This window comes from Saccopteryx bilineata, chromosome 3, assembly GCF_036850765.1.
Source record: "Saccopteryx bilineata isolate mSacBil1 chromosome 3, mSacBil1_pri_phased_curated, whole genome shotgun sequence".
Taxonomy (NCBI): domain Eukaryota; kingdom Metazoa; phylum Chordata; class Mammalia; order Chiroptera; family Emballonuridae; genus Saccopteryx; species Saccopteryx bilineata.
In genome coordinates, this window is record NC_089492.1 from 261,989,026 (window position 1) to 262,008,878 (window position 19,853).

General features: G+C 45.3%; 1 protein-coding gene across 1 annotated transcript in view; it reads left to right on the top strand.

Moving 5' to 3' along the window:
• PPT1 (palmitoyl-protein thioesterase 1) overlaps positions 1-19,853 on the top strand; it is a 31,099-nt gene that overhangs the window by 8,990 nt on the left and 2,256 nt on the right. The window contains exons 5-8 of the mRNA XM_066269570.1: positions 3,184-3,286; positions 15,290-15,380; positions 16,600-16,698; positions 18,542-18,613. Coding sequence (XP_066125667.1) covers positions 3,184-3,286; positions 15,290-15,380; positions 16,600-16,698; positions 18,542-18,613 — 365 coding nt within the window. The remainder of the gene's footprint in view (positions 1-3,183; positions 3,287-15,289; positions 15,381-16,599; positions 16,699-18,541; positions 18,614-19,853) is intronic.

Below are 19,853 nucleotides of genomic sequence, written 5' to 3' on the forward strand. Positions count from 1 at the left end.
CTTTGGCTTCTTTGCCTCCTTTCTCCTATGTTCTAACTCACATGACCACTTTTTTTTTTTAATTCTAGCAGCTCTGTTTGTACAAGAAGTAAGCTATCTTTGCAAAATTCTGCTTTTTCCACCTTATAGTAAACTAGCCAGCACTCCCAAAGAAATAGGAAGAGACTTAGGGTTCCATAGGCCTAGAACACAGGTGAATCATTAGGTTGTCATCTACTTTCCAGTTTAATTGACATGATTTCCTGGAGGTAAGATGGTTGCAGCCACATAGCAGGTGGTGATTGAGGAATTAGGAAAGTCTGACAACCTTTCCTTTTTCCTGATATTGGTGATGTCTTGAATTTAGGCTTTGGCAAAGAATAATGTCTAGGCCTTTTTTTGTCTGAAAAATTAACAGTAACAATTAAATTCTCTGAAGAACAACAGGTTTTTATGTTTAGACAGAATTATAGACTTTTGGGGTAGGATGTGTCTTTGGAATGGAACTTATCTCTGTTCTGATGGGTATATACCTGTCAGGTAGAGTAGTATAGGGGTAGAAGGATTCTCCTTATAATCAGGAAACTGGATTCACCCAATTAACCACTACCGATGGTGAAGTAATTTGGTATCTTAGGTCCCTTCACAGATGAGGGAAACTAAAGTAAGGCCCTGTTCTTCTTGTATGAACTTTTCAGAGGATGAAGTAAAATAATAAGTAGGAAATACTTTAAAAAAATGAAGTATTATTCAAGGGCAAGTTGGTAAACACAGCTTTATCATTTATTCATTCAACAAATATTTATTGAAAACCTAGAAACATGACAGACAAGGTCCCTGCCTTCTTTTTTTTTTTAATTTTATTTATTTATTTATTTATTTATTTATTACAGAGACAGAGAGTGAGTCAGAGAGAGGGATAGACAGGGACAGACAGACAGGAACGGAGAGAGGTGAGCAGCATCAATCATTAGTTTTTTATTGCACATTGCAACGCTTTTATTTATTTTTTTACAGAGACAGAGATAGAGTCAGAATGAGGGATAGACAGGGACAGACAGACAGGAACAGAGAGATGAGAAGCATCAATCATTAGTTTTTCGTAGTGCATTGCAACACCATAGTTGTTCATTGATTGCTTTCTCATATGTGCCTTGACTGCGGGCCTTCAGCAGACCGAGTAACCCCTTGCTGGAGCCAGCAACCTTGGGTTCAAGCTGGTGGGCTTTTGCTCAAACCAGATGAGCCTGTGCTCAAGCTGGCGACCTCGGGGTCTTGAACCTGGGTCCTCTGCATCCCAGTCTAACGCTCTATCCACTGCGCCACCACCTGGTCATGTGGTCCCTGCCTTCTTAAAACTTTCATTCTAGTTGAGGGTAGGGATGGGGAGGAGAATAGACATGAAACAAATAAAATAAATACAGACAGTGGTGACTAGGATAAAGGAAAAATGGGTTAACACTCGAGGGACAAAATTGTGGTGGTACTGGTTAAAGGTTGTGGGCTCTGGAGCCAGAAATGCCTGTGTGCCTCTCCTGGCCATATAATTTATTATCCAACCTTGCACAAGGTATTGAGCCTCCCTGTTTTAAAGTTTCATATCTGTAATATGGGGCAAATGATGATTTCTACTCAACAGTGTGGTTGTGAGGATTAAATTAATTATTATCAGTATATGCTCAGAAATATGCCTGGTAACCCCAAAAATGTTATTGAGGAGGATGGTGAGGATGGAAGTGTATGCAGGGGAGGGGAAGGAAATGGGGTTGGGAACTACTTGAGTTAGGGCAGTCAGATAAGACTTTTCTAAGCTGAGACCTGTGAGATGCAAATGAGTCCACCCATTGAAGCAGCGAGAGAAGAGGTATAGGCATACCTTGTTTTTTTTTGTGTGTGACAGAGACAGAGAGAGAGACAGAGAGAGGGACAGACACACAGGAAGGGATGAAAAGCATCAGTTAGTTCTTCATTGCGGCACCTTAGTTGTTCATTGATTGCTTTCTCATATGTGCCTTGACGAGGGGCTACAGCAGATCGAGTGACCCCTTGATCAAGACCCAGTGACCTTGGGTCCAAGCTGGTGAGCTTTGCTCAAACCAGATGAGCCTGCACTCAGGCTGGCAACCTTGGGGTTTAGAACCTGGGTCCTCCGTGTCCCAGTCTGACACTCTATCCACTGCGCCACCACCCGTTCAGGCCATACCTTGTTATATTGCACTTTGCTTTAGGGTGCTTCACAAATACTGCACTTTCATCAGCAGTCAGGGAAGACTCTCCACCAGCAAAAAGATTACTACTCGCTGAAATTTCCAATGATGGTTAGTGTTTTTTAGCAATAACGGGGTTTTTTTTAATGGTGAAACCCTGATAATCATGTCTTTGTAGTCTTTGGGCTATCAAAGAATTTGGGGCCCATGTTTTTTTGTTTTTAATTTTATTTACTTATTTTTTACAGAGACAGAGAGTGAGTCAGAGAGAGGAATAGACAGGGACAGACAGACAGGAACAGAGAGAGATGAGAAGCATCAATCACTAGTTTTTCATTGCGCGTCGCAACACCTTAGTTGTTCATTGATTGCTTTCTCATATGTGCCTTGACCGCGGGCCTTAAGCAGACTGAGTAACCCCTTGCTGGAGCCAGCAACCTTGGGTTCAAGCTGGTGGGCTTTTGCTCAAACCAGATGAGCCCGTGCTCAAGCTGGTGAGCTCGGGGTCTTGAACCTGGGTCTTCCGCATCCCAGTCCGATGCTCTATTTACTGCGCCACCGCCTGGTCAGGCAATAACGTTTTTTCATTTAGGTATATACATTGTGTTTTTAGACCTAAGGCTGTTACACATTTAATAGACTACAGCATAGTGTAAACATAACTTTTATATGCACTAAAAATTTTGAATGATTCATTAAGATATGTGCTTTATTGCCGTGGTCTGGAACTGAACCTGCAGTACCTCTGAGGTTTACCTGTACATCCTCCTGGGATGAGCAGGTACAAAGGTACTTAGGCAGAAAAGACTGTGGGAGTACCAGGAGGAAGCTGGTTATACTATTAATCCTCAATATAATATTCTCTTGAGGAATACATGAATGAAATCAGAGTCAAGCTCTGGTTATTTTTTTGTTTGTTTCTCACAGTGTCTCATACATAGTAGATATTCAATACATGATTATTGAAGGAATGGATATTTGTCTTCCGCTACTCTAGGTGTTTTTGGACTCCCTCGTTGCCCAGGAGCGAGCTCTCACATCTGTGACTTGATCAGAAAAACACTGAATGCTGGGGCTTACAACAAAGCTATTCAGGAACGGTATGTATGGTCGCTGAAAAGGACTCAGAACTGTCACTGCAAGAAAACGTGATGACTTCCTTGCTAACATCATGCACATGATTCTAGAAGTAGTTGCTGGTGACAGTCAAGTGAGATTAATTTTTGTAAATATCTCTGTACTATCTACTCAATTTTATTGTAAACCTAAAACTGCTTTAATATTAATTTTAAAAATGAAACGCATTTTTCTATAGAGGAAAAATGTAATCACAACAGAATAAATGTCCATCTTAAAAACAAAAATTTTTTTTTTTTGGTATTTTTATGAAGCTGGAAACGGGGAGAGACAGTCAGACAGACTCCCGCATGCGCCGGACCGGGATCCACCCGGCACGCCCACCAGGGGGCGATGCGCGACCAGAGCCACTCTAGCGCCTGGGGCAGAGGCCAAGGAGCCATCCCCAGCGCCCGGGCCATCTTTGCTCCAATGGAGCCTCGGCCGTGGGAGGGGAAGAGGAGAGACAGAGAGGAAGGAGAGGGGGAGGGTGGAGAAGCAGATGGGCACTTCTCCTGTGTGCCCTGGCCAGGAATCAAACCTGAGACTTCCGCACGCCAGGCCGACGCTCTACCAGTGAGCCAACCGGCCAGGGCCCAATAATTCTTTAGAAAGTACCAAGCCTAAGGAATTACTGTTAATATTGGAGAACAGATTTTTAACATTGTTAGCAGCAAATAGTCTCCTGCATCAGTGTATCTGACTACTCAAATGTGTTTGGGTATTTATTTACTTTTTTCTTTCTATGCACACGGTAGTGTGTGTGTGTGTGTGTGTGTGTGTGTGTGTGTGTGATGTTTGGGTATTTAAAAATATAGAGAATCGCTTTTGTAATGTGTTCTTGTCCAGTTTTTTCTAAACTAAAATATACATTAGAGGCCCTGGACGGTTGGCTCAGCGTTAGAGCGTTGGCCTGGCGTGCGGGGGACCTGGGTTTGATTCCCGGCCAGGACACATAGGAGAAGCGCCCATTTGCTTCTCCACCCCCCCTCCTTCCTCTCTGTCTCTCTCGTCCCCTCCCGCAGCCAAGGCTCCATTGGAGCAAAGATGGCCCGGGCGCTGGGGATGGCTCCTTGGCCTCTGCCCCAGGCGCTAGAGTGGCTCTGGTCGCGGCAGAGGGACGCCCCGGAGGGGCAGAGCATCGCCCCTTGGTGGGCAGAACTTCGCCCCTGGTGGGCGTGCCGGGTGGATCCCGGTCGGGCGCATGCGGGAGTCTGACTGTCTCTCCCCGTTTCCAGCTTCAGAAAAATACAAAAAAAAAAAAAAATACATTAGAAGCCCTGGGAAATTAATAAAAAAAGGGATTATAGGGCTCCGTTCCAAGAAATTCAGATTCAGTAGGTCTAGAGAATTTGAGGTGATAACTGAGATTTAGGATCAACTAGAGTATGGTTATAATATCTGGCCTATGGGTTTGTCATTCTTATCTAATAACAATTCTTCAATACAACAGTTCCTTGAAGCCATTTTCCAAGGTACAAAGCTGTCGTGGGTCAGCAGTGCCACCTGACGGTCAGTGAAGGAAACTAAGATACTTTATATTTCCATCTTCATCCCTCTCAAGCAACTCATACTACTGTTAAGCTTTACCCTCTTACATGGCTTGACTAGCTATAACTTGGTTATTTATGCCCTGCATTTTCTTTGTTCTCATGGATATGTAGGTCCTCTTTACATTTTATTCTTAATTTACTCTTTATTCTAATTCTAGCTCAGATACCTCAGAAAAACTCATCCCCCCCATTTCTCTCTTTTGTGAACCTGACAAACCCTTGGCAATCAGAATTTTTAGTAACTATAAATGAGCAGTCAGGTCCTGGCTGGTTGGCTCAGTGGTAGAGCATTGGCCTGGCATGCAGGAGTCCCGGGTTTGACTCCCGGCCAGGGCACACAGGAGAAGCGCCCATCTGCTTCTCCACCCCTCCGCCACGCCTTCCTCTCTGTCTCTCTCTTCCCCTCCCGCAGCCAAGGCTCCATTGGAGCAAAGTTGGCCCGGGCGCTGAGGACGGCTCGATGGCCTCTGCCTCAGGCGCTAGAATGGCTCTGATTGCAACAGAGCAACGCCCCAGATGGACAGAGCATCGCCCCCTGGTGGGCATGCCAGGTGGATCCCGGTCGGGCGCATGCAGGAATCTGTCTGATTGCCTCCTGTTTCCAACTTCAGAAAAATACAAAAAAAAAAAAAAAAAAATCCAACTAAATGAGCAGTCAGCAGGGGGCTGGAGGGACAGTGGTACCTAAATACTGATTTAAAGTAGTAGATTGATGTGTTTATCTTCACTTCCTCTTTAAACTTTAATACAGTGGTAGCAAAAGAATATAAAGTGATAGATCCACAAGGGCAAAGAGAACAGGAAAAGAGATAAGCGATAATGAAGGATGTCAATAAGTTTTTGAAAAACAGAGAGCAGATGAATGAGTATAAGTATTTTAACAGCAGAAAATGCTGAGGTCTTTGTGTCTGTGGAGGGATGCACAGACAGGAAGAGAGGAGATTCACTTTTTACAGCTCCAAATGGCTCAGGATTTAGATGCATAAGAAACTTTGGAAGAGAAAATCTACAAGGAGTGATCAGAGTCCTCAATTCCCATAAGTGCGCATCCAACTGATTGCTCCTCCCTGACCCTAACAAGAGAAGGAGATTTTATTTTCTGGAGCGGTTTAACTAGAGAAGTACCAGACTGAGATCACAAGCCCAGGAGGGTGGTCTGGTGCTATACTGAAAACCCATCTCCACCGACTCCCCTTTCCTCCCTCTCCACTCAGAGAATGATAGCAGCTGGGCTTACTCCCTGATAAGTGGAAGGTTGATGGATACCCTCTGGAAAAACTGGCACCAGAGAAAAGACCTACGGGTTGATGTTTTCAGCCTTCCACAAGTCAAGACGACTCCTGCCTACTGTGCAAATAAGCTCTGTCTTGTGTGAAGAGCCTCTGGTCAGTTCTGTATACCTCTATTTAAGTAAGAACAGTGAGCTAAGGACTCCCAGTCCGACATCCGAGGAAGGCTTCCAACATGAAATGCAGACCAAAACAAAAAGTAAAAAGGAACTTGGAAGAAACAGATGGCAATTCTAGAGCAGAAGAAAACCTAAATTTAAAAAGCCTATAATTATCTTCAGAGGTCAGAGATTGCATCCGTGACACTAGAACAGAATGCAAAGAAAACCAACAATCGGAGGATAAGAGAGCTCTTGGAAAGTAAAAATAAGATAAACTTTTAAAACTTATAAGAGGGCCTGACCAGGCGGTGGCGCAGTGGATAGAGCATCAGACTGGGATGTGGAAGACGCAGGTTTGAGACCCCAAGATCGCCAGCTTGAGCGAGGGCTCATCTGGTTTGAGCAAAAAGCTCACCAGCTTGAACCCAAGGTTGCTGGCTCGAGCAAGGGGTTACTCAGTCTGCTGAAGGCCTGCGGTCAAGGCACGTATGAGAAAGCAATCAATGAACAATTAAAGTATTGTAACACGGAACGAAAAACTGATTGTTGCTTCTCATCTCTCCATTCCTGTCTGTCCCTCTCTCTGACTCTCTCTCTGTCTCTGTAAAAAAACACTAATGATTGATGCTTCTCATCTCTCCGTTCCTGTCTGTCCTTCTCTCTGACTCTCTCTGTCTCTGTAAATAACTAAAATTTATAAGAGGTATAGGAATATAAAGTTGAGGAATTCTCTTAGAAATTAGACCAAAAGCTGAAAGAGGGCCCTGACCGGTTGGCTCAGTGGTAGAGCGTCGGCCTGGCGTGCAGGAGTCCCGGGTTTGATTCCCAGCCAGGGCACACAGGAGAAGCGCCCATCTGCTTCTCCACCCCTCCCCCTCTCCTTCCTCTCTGTCTCTCTCTTCCCCTCCCACAGCCAAGGCTCCATTGGAGCAGAGTTTGCCCTGGTGCTGAGGATGGCTGTATGGCCTCTGCCTCAGGCGCTAGAATGGCTCTGGTTGCAACAGAGCAACGCCCCAGATGGGCAGAGCATCGCCCCCTGGTGGGCATGCCGGGTGGATCCTGGTCGGGCGCATGCGGGAGTCTGTCTGACTGCCTCCCTGTTTCCAACTTCAGAAAAAAAACAAAACAAAAAACAAAGTAAAACAAAAAAAGCTGAAAGAGGTAGAAGAAAGGGAAGAACAGAAAAAATTAGAGATACCATTTAGGAAGTCCAATGTCTAATAGGAATTTCAAGAGGAGTACAGAGGAAGGGTGGATTGGAATTGTTAAAGAAGTAATACAAGGAGGCCTGACCTGTGGTGGCGTAGTGGATAAAGCGTCAACCTGGAAGTGCTGAGGTTGCCGGTTCGAAGCCCTGGGCTTGCCTGGTCAAGGCACATATGGGAGTTGATGCTTCCAGCTCCTCCCCCCTTCTCTCTCTCTGTCTCTCTCTCCTCTCTCTCCCTCTATCTCTCTCTCCTCTCTAAAAATGAATAAATAAAATTTAAAAATTAAAAAAAAAAAAAAAGAAGTAATACAAGGAAACTTCTAACAACTATTAAGACATGAGTTTCCAGATCAGAAAGGATTCACGAAATAGCCAAGGAAAGGAAGGAAAAAAAGACCCACACTAAGGTATATTCTTGTGAAATTTCAGAACACAGGGATAAAGACTAAATCCTAGTGAGGCCGCTTGCCAGAGTGAGTCCAAATGGCAGCAGACTGACAGCAACCGTAGTAGCCAGAAGGCAATGGTGCAGGACCTTCATATTCTGAGGGGAGATGATTTCAGCCTAGAATTCACTACCAAACCCAAAATAGAATCAGATGTGAAGGGAAAATAAAAGCATCTTCAGACATGCAAAAACAAAAAATGGCCTTCCATACCCTCTTTCTAGGGGGTTGTTGGAGCAGCTCAGGTCTGTATTGTCTAACTGTGAGAGTGGGCTTGAGTGAGTCTCTTCATCTCTACTGTGAGGTTAATAGTACTTTGCTGCAGGGTTGTGAAGATTAAAGTTTTTTTTTTTAATTTACTTTAGAGAGATGGGAGGGGTAGAGGGAGCTGTAAGCATCAACTCATAGTTGCTTCCCATATGTGCCTTGACCAGGCAAGCCCAGGGTTTCGAACCGGAGACCCCAGCATTCCAGGTCGATGCTTTATCTCCTGCGCCACCACAGGTCAGGCAAGGGTTGTGAAGATTAAACAAATTGAGTGTAAAGCATGCAGTGTAGCACTCAGTTCATATTACATAGGCAGGTTTGAGCTGTGACCATTAGTGGTGCTGTGTTTATTAATTCAACTTTAGTTTCCTATTTGTTTCTAAGTATTGCAGTGGTTTTGTTTTGTTACTGTTGTAAAGTATTTCATCCATAATTTCATCAAATAGTGAACTACTCTTGTTTGTCAGGTCCTGTTGCAAGTCTCACAGATACAATGGAAAACAGACAACTAAAGTCCCTGTTCTCATGACAGAACATACTAGTGGGGCAAGGGGACCTCTAAGCAAACAGGTGCACTAGGGGGCCTTGAATAATGCTGTGGCGCTGGTGGAAATAAGCAGGATGCAGTGATGGCGAGTAATGGAAGGGGTACCTACTTTGGACAGAACGGTCTTTGAAGAAGAGATATTTAAGCCGGGATCGGTAGGATGAGGAGGAAGGAGCATAGGAGGAGCTACGGAAAGGGACCAGGCAGAGGGAACAGCAGGCACAAAGGCATCAAGCCTGAGACAAGTTTGGCTTGTTCTATGCCAAGGTGATGAGAGTCTAGTGACAGAAGCAAGAAGTACATCATGCAAAAGCTTATAGGCCACATAAGGAGTTTGACTTTCCTTCTGAACATCATGGGAAGCTATCTGGAGGTTATAGGAAGGGAATAGGAAGACGAGTGCGATGGAGAGAAGTGGAATGACTTGACATTTGCTTCGTAACATTGTAGATGACCTAAACTGTCAGCCAGGGCACAGCTCACCATTTATAACAGTTTCCCTGGGAAATGCATTCTTAGTTCTCAGCTCATTTACAAGCTCATTAACTTGTAGGATAATTTTCTAATTTTATAGAGTTGTTTGCTTTGTTTTTTTGTTTATTTTATTGATTTTAGAGAGAGAGGAAAGGGAGAGAGAGACAGAGACAGGGACATGGATCTGTTCCTGTATGTGCCCATATGTACCCCGACCAGGAAGTGAACTGGCAACCTCTATACTTCGGGACAGTGCTCTTACCAACTGTGCTATTCAGCCAGGGCAAGTTTGCTCTTTATTGTTTAAGTGAGAGGAGGGGAGATAGTGAGACAGACTTCCGCATGTGCCCTGACTGGGATCCACCCAGCAATCCCCATCTGGGGCCGATGCTCCAATCAATGGAGTTGTCCTCAGCGCCCAGCGTCGATGCTTGAACCAGTTGAGCCACTGGCTTCAGGAGGAGAAGAGAAAGAAGGGGGAGAAGGAGGAAGAGAGAAGCAGATGGTTGCTTCTCCTGTGTGCCCTGACTGGGAATTGAACCTGGGACATCTGTACCTCAGGCTGACACTATCCACTGAGCAAGCCAGCCAAGGCCTGCTTTTTATTTTTAAAGTTTCTTTGTAAATATCTCATTTTAACACATGTCAATATGAGATTTAAAGAAGCAAGTAGTCCGCCTGACCTGTGGTGGCGCAGTGGATAAAACGTCGACCTGGAAATGCTGAGGTTCGAAACCCTGGGCTTGCCTGGTCAAGGCACATATGGGAGTTGATGCTTCCAGCTCCTCCCCTCTTCTCTCTCTCTGTTTCTCTCTCTCCTCTCTCTCTCTCTCTCCTCTCTCTCTCTCTCTCTCCTCTCTAAAAATGAATAAAAAAAAAAAAAAAAAAAAAAAAAGAGGCAAGTAGTCCAAGTAGAGTTCTGGGAAGGGGGATGATGAGAGCTTAACGTGACAAAAGGAAATAGTTTTCTCTTTGCAGTGTTGTCCTAGGTTGGTCTTTGTATTAGGGAGGATCTTTCTTGGTTGCAAGGAAGAAACCAAATCAAGCCAAAGTAAATTTTAAAAGAAATTCATAGTTTGGTATCCACAGCCTCAGAGGGACTGAAATCAAGAAATGAGAGCCATTGAGACTGACTGGTGGTGATGCAGTGGATAGAGTGTCAACGTGGGACGCGGAAGACTCAGGTTCACAACCCTGAGGTTGCTAGCTTGAGTGCAGGCTCACCAGCTTGAGTGCAGGGTGGTTGGCTTGAGTGTGGGATCATCAGCATGACCCCATGGTCACTGGCTTGAAGCCCAAGGTCTCTGGCTTCAGCCCAAGGTCACTGGCTTGAGCAAGGGGGTCACTGGCTTGGCTGGAGCCCCCTGGTCAAGGCACATATGAGAAAGCAATCAATGAACAACTAAAGTGATGCAACTATGAGTTCACACTTGTGTCTCTCCCTTCCGGTCTGTCTCTCGCAAAAAAAAAAAAAAAAAAAAAAAAAAAGGAGGGAGGAAGGGAGTGAAAAGAAAAAACAAATGGGAGCCATTGAGAGCTGAGGCAGTCTCTCCCCAGCTGTCGTCATTGCTTCTCGGTCCCTGTCACTGCTTCTTGTTTCTCTCCACACAGACCAGCGTCCTGCCCTGGGGAAAGGTGGCCAGCACAGCTTATTCAGATTATCTCAGTCTGAAGCTAGAATCTTTGTGTTCTTAAGGAAGGGACCATGTCCCAAATCAGGTCAGGTACCCATGTGGTCTCATGATGTGGCCAACCACACCTGCCCCTGTCACTGGTGGGAGGGGGCTGGAAGGGTGTGGTTTTCTCACAAGGGAGAGTGGTTTTAATTTAGGCAGGGACCCCAGCAGATGTTTTCTATACTGTTTAGATAATTTGACCATAGCAAAGCAAACTTGATACTCGAATACCCTGAGTAAGCAGTGAAGAAGTGTTTTCAAACACTAGGCCCTAGCCAGGCACAGTGGGGACAATGAGTAATGGTGAGTGTGACCGCTCTCTCTCTCACCTTCTGACTGTGAAATCTGCCCTCTGGTTCCCCTCTGAGGAGCTGGCAGCCCTCCCTGACTTCTGCTTCCTCATTTTCTCCTGCCATTCGCCCACCCCACTATTGCCCTAGCCTTGGCCCCTCGTCTTCCCCTGTGCAAGCTCTGTTCTTGCACATTAGGCTGGTCCCTGGCTCCTAGCCTGCATGCTCCTTGCTTGGCAGGCCTGCAGCCCCTCCCCCACGGCTCTCAGAGTGCTTTCCTTCTGTTGTCCCGCTTTGCCCACACCTTTGCCCTCAGCTTGCCACAGTTTCCTAGTAATACTGAGGCAACCACTCAAGCTCCCTCAGATTACTTTCAACCATTCATAAAAGCATAGAGAGTAATGTAACAAACTACTGTGTACCTAAAATTAATATTTTGTCATTTGCCTCAGGTATTTTTAAGAACAGAATATTGAATTTCAGAAAATTTAATTTCAGATAAAATTGAATTTTTATACATATCTCGCCCATTCTCTGCCCTCTGTCCATAGTGACAAACCCCATCAAGAAAGCAGAATACCACCTTTCTATTAAAAATTTTTAGCCTGACTAGGCGGTGGCGCAGTGGATAGAGCGTCGGACTGGAAGACCCAGGTTCGAGACCCCGAGGTCGCCAGCTTGAGCGCAGGCTCATCTGGTTTGAGCAAAAGCTCACCAGCCTGAAACCAAGGTCTCTGGCTCGAGCAAGGGGTTACTCGGTCTGCTGAAGGCCCGCGGTCAAGGCACATATGAGAAAGCAATCAATGAACAACTAAGGTGTTATAATGCGCAACGAAAAACTAATGATTGATGCTTCTCATCTCTCCGTTCCTGTCTGTCTGTCCCTGTCTATCCCTCTCTCTGACTCTTTCTCTGTCACTGTAAAAAAAAAAAAAAAAAAAAAATTGCGTTGTACACAAATCAATAAATATGTAGTGTTATATTGTATATTTAAAATTTTATGTAATGGATATGGTATTGTGCATTTCATTCTACAAATGACTTTTTCTCAATATTATGTTTTTGAGATCTAAACATGTTATTACATATTCATGAAGCTGATTCATCTTTTTTATTTTGTGGCAGAGACAGAGTCAGAGAGAGGGACAGACAGACATGAAGGGAGAGAGATGAGAAACATCAATTCTTCGTTGTGGCTCCTTAGTTGTTCATCAATTGATTTCTCATATGTGCCTTGACTGGGGGGGGGGGAGCTACAGCAGATTGAGTGACTCCTTGCTCTAGCCAGCAACCTTGGGCCCAAGCTGGTGAGCTTTTGCTAAAACCAGATGAGCCTGTGCTCAAGCTGGCGACCTCGGGGTCTTGAACCTGGGTCCTCCACATCCCAGTCTGACTCTATCTACTGCGCCACTGCCTGGTCAGGCGAAGCTGATTCATCTTAATTGCTGCACGGCATTTTATTATATGACTTCACAGTTTATTGAGTCCCATGTTGCAAACATTTCATCATTTTCAATTTCTCATAACAAACAACTTTCACAGAACATCCTTGTGTTGAAAAGCCCAATCTTCCCTTCCTGTGTTTTGGCCCTCTTACTACTAACACTTTGACCTTGGGCAAGGTACTTAATCTCTCCAGAGTGTGGTTGCTTCATTTGTAAACATGAGTATAATAATAGCACTTACCCTATGGACTACTTGTAAGGATTAAATAGGTTAATATGTATGTATAAAGTGCTTAGAATAGACCTGATATATAGTTAAGAGCTATGTTACTATTATTATCTCCAAGCCTCATGCTTAGAGCCTCAGGGTAGAGGCTTATCTCACCAAGGGCGGCCTGTGGTTGGGAAGGTCTGGCTTGGGAGCTGTCCTTTCCTGCCTCTTCACTGCTGCACTGGAAAGAGTGTAGACTCAGACAGATTTAGGCTCATATTTTACCTTTTCTATTGATGACTCTGTAGTTTAGGGAGAGTTACTTAAGCTCTCGGAAGCCAGCCCTTCAGTGCTAAAAAGGAGGTAATAGTACAAACCCATGTTTCTCCTCTGTCTACCTCCTGAAGAGCCTCCCGTCCCCAACTTCCCCACCTTCTGCAGCATTTCCCGCCTCTGCTCATCCTCATGTCCTTCCCTTGGCTGTGCCGTGTGCACCAGGCTTCCTACGAAACAAAATGCCCTTCCTTTCTCCCTGTTGCCCTTCTTAGCTGTTTCCTTTTCATACAAAAAGGAAGCCTTTTTGATCTTTTGAGCTTTCTTTGATCCTTAGCCATTAGGCCTCCCCACTGCTGTTTGGAGTCACCAAAGCCTGGCCTGGAAAGATCCAGAGATCTTTGTATTCTTTCACTTACATTTTCTGAAGAAACTTGATTGGCCACCGATGTGAAAAATATGTGTGCTAAGTGCTCATCATTTCTCAGCATTTGACAGTGAACCACCCACTCCTGAAGCTTTTTCCTCCCTTGTTCTAACTATACTCCCATCACATCTGTAAATCCTACCCTCCTTCAGGGCCAGGCCTACTTCTTGCCTTGCTTGTCTACATCTCTACACCATTCTTTCTTATTCGGCAATTGCCCTTTGCCAGACAGTCACTGCTTGGGAGCTCCCAGCCTTGTAGGGGAGAGACGAGACCAGTACTCACACGGAAAGTGATAATACTGAAACGAAACAAGAGCACTACTCATACCAGCATTCTATAAATGTTCAGAGTTCATAATATTTTTAAAATTGGAGAAACTAAACCTTTAAAAACTCTCAAATACATTGATAAACAGATTAGAGAATGTCAGTCTGACTGCTGAGAGTCCAATAGCTGCTGCCTCCTTTAAGCTCAGTCCTGTCTGCTCCTGGGCGCGAGGAGCTGCCATCATCTCTGGTCCATTGGGCGTCAGTGCCACCTGTGCTGCGGAGTGGCACTTTCAGGACCACTGCCACTGGGCTGCTCTTCCAGTTGGCTGGGCTCCTGTTGTAGAAAATTTGACCTTTCCCTCCAAACTGAGATAGAGTCCCACCCATGTTCTAACGCCTCCCTTTCCCCATTTTTCCAGCTGGAATGCTGCTGTATAGATGCAGGAACTAAGTAGGGATAGCTGCTGGGAGGACTTCGGGCTGCAGGGTCAGTTTTGGTGGAGGAGGGCTGGGAGGGCAGGGAAGGGAAGGGAACGTGGAGAGAGAGTGGAGAGAAAGTAAAAAAGTGGGAAGAGAACTGCTAATCTGTGTCTGAAATAATAGTATTATAATCATCAAATACCGCTTTTTGTTTTTTTGTTGCTGGGTTTATTTTTGTGTGATAGAGACAGAGTGAGTCAAAGAGAGGGATAGATAGGGACAGACAGGAAGGGAGAGAGATGAGAAGCATCAATTCTTTGTTGCGGCATCTTAGTTGTTCATTGATTGATTTCTCATATGTGTCTTGATGGGTGGGGGGTGGCTACAGCTGAGCAAGTAACCCCTTGCTCAAGCCAGTGACCTTGGGTCCAAGCTGGTGAACTGTGCTCAAACCAGATGAGCCTGTGCTCAAGCTGGCGACCTCAGGGTCTCGAATCTGGGTCTTCTGGGTCCCAGTCTGACACTCTATCCACTGTGCCACTGCCTGGTCAAGCTACTGCCTTTTGTTCTTAAAAATTGCATGACATACCAGAAACCTGAAAACTAGTATCATCACTCAGTAGTATGGTAAGTGCTTTATAATTGAAAGATTAGAGCTCCATCCCCATCTGAAGATGGCAAGATGGATGAAGAGATAGATGAAGAGGGGGCAGAGGTGGTGGGATTGAACTGATTCTTGCAGGATGAGTAGGAAACCAAGGACGGTGAAGGGATTGGGGTTGTGGGAGGGGACAGCATGTGCCTTCATGACCTGGAAGCATGAGAAGTATGCTAAAGCTCAGTGCCACAGGGTAACCATATTGGTGAGTCCTTCTCCTAAGCTTTAGGACTGAACTGTGTTAAATAGCACATCCTCACCTCAAGTGTCTAGCTGATGAACTGTTTGGTAGGTAGAAATCTTGTCTTCCTTAATAGAGGGTCAAGGCCCAGGACTCGAGGGCTCTGGTCTTTCGAAGTTTCTTGGTGACCTGTGCACAGAGGCATACTGATAAGCAACTTGGTCACCCTGATTCCTTTTTCTCCCTGCAGCCTGGTGCAAGCAGAATACTGGCACGACCCCATAAAGGAGGACTTGTACCGCAACCATAGCGTCTTCTTGGCAGATATTAATCAGGAGCGAGTAAGCACCCAACCCAGGCTATTGGAGTTGTGTTTTCATTTTTTTATGTGGGGCATTTATAAAAAGACCAACAGTGACTGTTTACCTAAAATATCCCAGGCAGAACCCATGAGACAGAAATTCTGTTTTTTGGCAGGGGAGCCAGTGCTCCTGAGGTCCAGTTCCTTTTAGGGAAGCTGAAATCCAGTTGGCTTTCTGCCCGTAGGTCCTTTCCCTTTCCTAGTGTCGAAGCACGGTCAGCTCGGTGGGTTGCTGGCTGGCTTCCACCTGCTGCTTTAGTGAGGCAAGCCTTCTGGTGGGTCCCTTTTGGGTCACATTTTCTCAGAAAAGAGATTTACTTAGAAGAGAGACTGCAAAGGAGACTGAGTGTCCCAAACACCAGCATGGTTTGGGAGATTCTGGTAAACTATAGTAGATGGCTCAATTTATATTTATTGTGTTTGTCAGAAGGTTCTTTTAAAACAATTTTTTTTTTTTGTATTTTTCTGAAGCTGGAAACGGGGAGAGACAGTCAGACTCCCGCATGCGCCTGACCGGGATCCACCCGGCACGCCCACCAGGGGGCGACGCTCTGCCCACCAGGGGGCGATGCTTTGCCCCTCCGGGGCGTCGCTCTGCCTCCACCAGAGCCACTCTAGAGCCTGGGGCAGAGGCCAAGGAGCCATCCCCAGCACCCGGGCCATCTTTGCTCCAATGGAGCCTTGGCTGCGGGAGGGGAAGAGAGAGACAGAGAGGAAGGAGGGGGTGGGGGTGGAGAAGCAAATGGGCGCTTCTCCTATGTGCCCTGGCCGGAAATCAAACCCGGGTCCCCCGCACGCCAGGCCGACGCTCTACCGCTGAGCCAACCGGCCAGGGCCTAAAACAATTTTTTTGAAAGAGGGTGGGAACGATAGTATAGCAAAACCACTCAGAATTTCCAGCTTCTTCTTTTGCCTTGGCTTTCTCTGGCTGGACGTCTTGAACCTGTATGACGATGCCTGTGGAGTGCAGTGACAGACTAACGGTGGCACCATTGTTGGTGGGACATGCCAGTCAGAGAGGATGGTAGGGAAAGGCTGTACAAGGTATATTCTGGTCAGGAAGCTGAAGCAGCAGTTCGTACCATGGGGAGGAAACATGGTGGTCCAGGGTCAGGGAGACCAGAGCACTGACAGGCTTTAGCCCCCCTGCTGGAACCCGATGTTGATGTCTCTGAGACACCGCTGGCCTTTCCCTCCAGGACATCAGTGAGTCCTACAAGAAAAACCTGATGGCCCTGAAGAAGTTTGTGATGGTGAAATTCCTCAATGATTCAGTTGTGGACCCGGTGGATTCTGAGGTGAGACACTGCTTGGGCAGGCCACAGCATGCCAGGAGACCATTAGAGCAAATGGCATTAAAATACAGCTACCTGTTGGGGGTGGGGGAACCTTAGTCCCTCCCACCCACCTTTGTGTAGAGCATGGGTTCTTCATCTGAGGTCTGCAGACCTCAGGACAATGAGGGTTGTAAACTCCCATCCCCATAATTGTATGCAAAATGATAAGTACCATTCTCTGAGGAAGGGTCTATAATTTAAAAATAATTTTTTAGTTGATTGATTTTAGAGAGACAGAGGAATGGGGGGAGAGAGAGTAAAAGAAAGAAAAGCATTTATTTGTTGTTCCACTTAGTTGTGCATTCAGTGGCTGCTTCCCATGTATTCCCTGACCGAGAAGCCAACCTGCAACCTTGCAGTTTCAGGACAATGATCTAACTGACTGAGCTACCTGGCCAGGGCCAATAATTTTGATTAGATTTTAAGAGACCAATGACCCAACAAAAAGTTCAGAACCATCAGCCCAAAGTTTATAAATGCCTAAGGTTGACACGGAAGGCCTGCCTCAACCTGGCTTCATCATGTTTCTCCAACCTAATCTCCCCTCACTACCCACTTCATACTCTCTGATCAAACTGCATTGTACTTCTTGAAACGCCCCAAACTTGGCATATGCTTTTTCTCTTGCGTGCCTTTGTTTAATCTTTTAAGTCTCTTAAAATGCCCTGCCCCAGGCTTCTCCACCTGACAAGCTTCTATTCACCTTTCAAGGCCAAACCCAAACCACTTCCTCCATTCAGAACACTGTCCCTGTTTTGAGTAGAATTTATTCTCTTTTCTAGAATCAATCAGCCTCTATTACAGCACTCATCATATCACATCAAACCAGCAGGGACTAGCAAACCATGGCTTGCTGGCCAAATCCAGCCTGCCACCTGTTTTCGTATGGCCCGTGAACTAAGGATGGTTTTTGACAATTTTTTTTTTTGAAAGAGAGGAAGGGAGATGAAAAGCATCAATTCATATTTGCAGCACTTTAGTTCACTGATTTTTTCTCATACGTGCGTTGACCAGTGGACTCAAGCTAAGCCAGTGACCCCTTGCTCAAGCCAGCAACATTGGGCTTAAACCAGGGACCATGGGATCATGTTGATGAGCCCGCATTCAAGATGGCAACCTCAGGGTTTCGAACCTGCAAACTCAGCATTCCAGGTTGATGCTTTATCCACTGTGCCACCACCTGGTCAGGCGTATACATTTTTTTTTCCAGACTCTAATGATAATCTCAGGAACCATACATTTTTAAATGATTGAAAAAATAAAATATATTTGATGATGTAAAAATTATATGAAATTCAGATGTCGGTGTCTATAAATAAAGTTTCATTGGAACACATGTTTTAAAAAGTATTTTTTGTGACTGCTTTTGCATTACTATGAGAGCAATGAGTATTTGCAACCTTGTGGCTCTTAAAGCCAAAAATATTTTATATCTGGTATTTACGGAAAAATTTGCTGACACTCCTGCTAAACAATTAGATGTTTCCATGCCTCATGAGACTAGAGCTTTTTGAAAACAGTGACTATATATCTAGAATGTCTAGGGTTCAGCACAAGGATTTTCACAGGGTAGCTGCTCCATAATTATAGAAAGCAGAAATTTTGGGAAATTGGAAAGTTCTTTGGAAAGATTAACTCATCTCTCAAGATCTACCTAGATGACTCAAATCATACTCTTATTTTTCCCGGCTATACCTTCATGATGTTCAATTTATTGGTAGTCGTAGCTACCAGCCAGGCTTAAATTAGTTTGGCAGTTTGTGCCATGTGTTTGACCCGCATATTTCTTCCTTCTTTCGTTTAGTGGTTTGGATTTTACAGAAGTGGCCAAGACAAGGAAACCATTCCTTTACAGGAGACCACTCTGTACACACAGGTAACAGGGTGGGGAAAAGTGCTGTTCCTTTCAGCTCCCAGCTGCTGAAACTGCTGGGTTCTTTTTTTTTTTTTCCTCTGCTCTCCTCTCTGCTCTCTCCTCTAATGATAATCTCAGGAACCGAGAGAGCACTTCTGGGTTCCTGAGTGATGGACCTTGTGCTGTACACCCCAGAGCAGTAAGTGATCATGAGGCATCTGACCCATATTTGATGGGATGAGGCTGGTTAGGCTGCTGACCAGTGCACTAGTCTGTTAGGTGCTGGTTTTCAGAAATCTACATTCTGAAGGCTGAAGAACCTATACCTCATGATTTTCAACCATGTTCAAGGGTTGCATCTCTTAATTCCTTCCTTCTGATAAAAAGGTTTAGAACTGGCTTTGCTGAGATGCAGACTGGATCAAATCCAAGAAGTCCCCCAGGCATAATGAAAACAGAGAAGAAATGGGTGTTACTTTAATACTTTAATAGATGTGGAAGTTCTGTTTTTAAATTAGGCTCTGATAAGGGGAGCTCCTCCTGCAGGAGTGAATGGGACTAGTGTTGTGAACTTTTGAACACTAGGTGATTTCTCAGAGGTTATAGCATTTCACCACCTCCAGTTCCACAGTGAAGATTTTATGTTGGAGATAGACTCTCCTCAAAATGCACCAAGTGCTATTTGTGTCTGAACCAATTACCTCTACTAGAATTTCTTGAAATTTCAGAAGGCTGTCATATCTCTTGGCTTTTCTTCTGTATTTGGTGTCCCTCTTGGGTGAGGTGAAAGGGAAACTAGGGTCTGTTAAGTTTTAGAAACTCCAACTGATGGTAGCCACAGAAGCAACATTCTGTCATAACTGCTCATCTCCCCACCATATTTGTTCTGCAGCATATAGGCTATGGGTAATGACATTTTCTTTTCTTTTTTTCTTTTAAGTGAGGGGAGATAGAGACATAGACTCCCACATGTGCTCCAAATAGGATCCACCTGGTGACCCCTGTCTGAGGCTGATGTTCTGCCCATCTGGGGCCCATGCTTGCAACCAAGCTATTTTTAGCACCTGAGGTAGAGGCTCCAGTCATCCTCAGCGCCCTGGGCCAACATGCTCAAATCAGTTGAGCCATTGTTGCAGGAGGGGTGGTTGGGGGGGAGAAGCAGATGGTCACTTCTCCTGTGTGCCCTGACTGGTCATCGAACCTGGGACTTCCACATGCCAGGTTGACGCTCTACCACTGAACCAACTGGTCAGGGCCAATA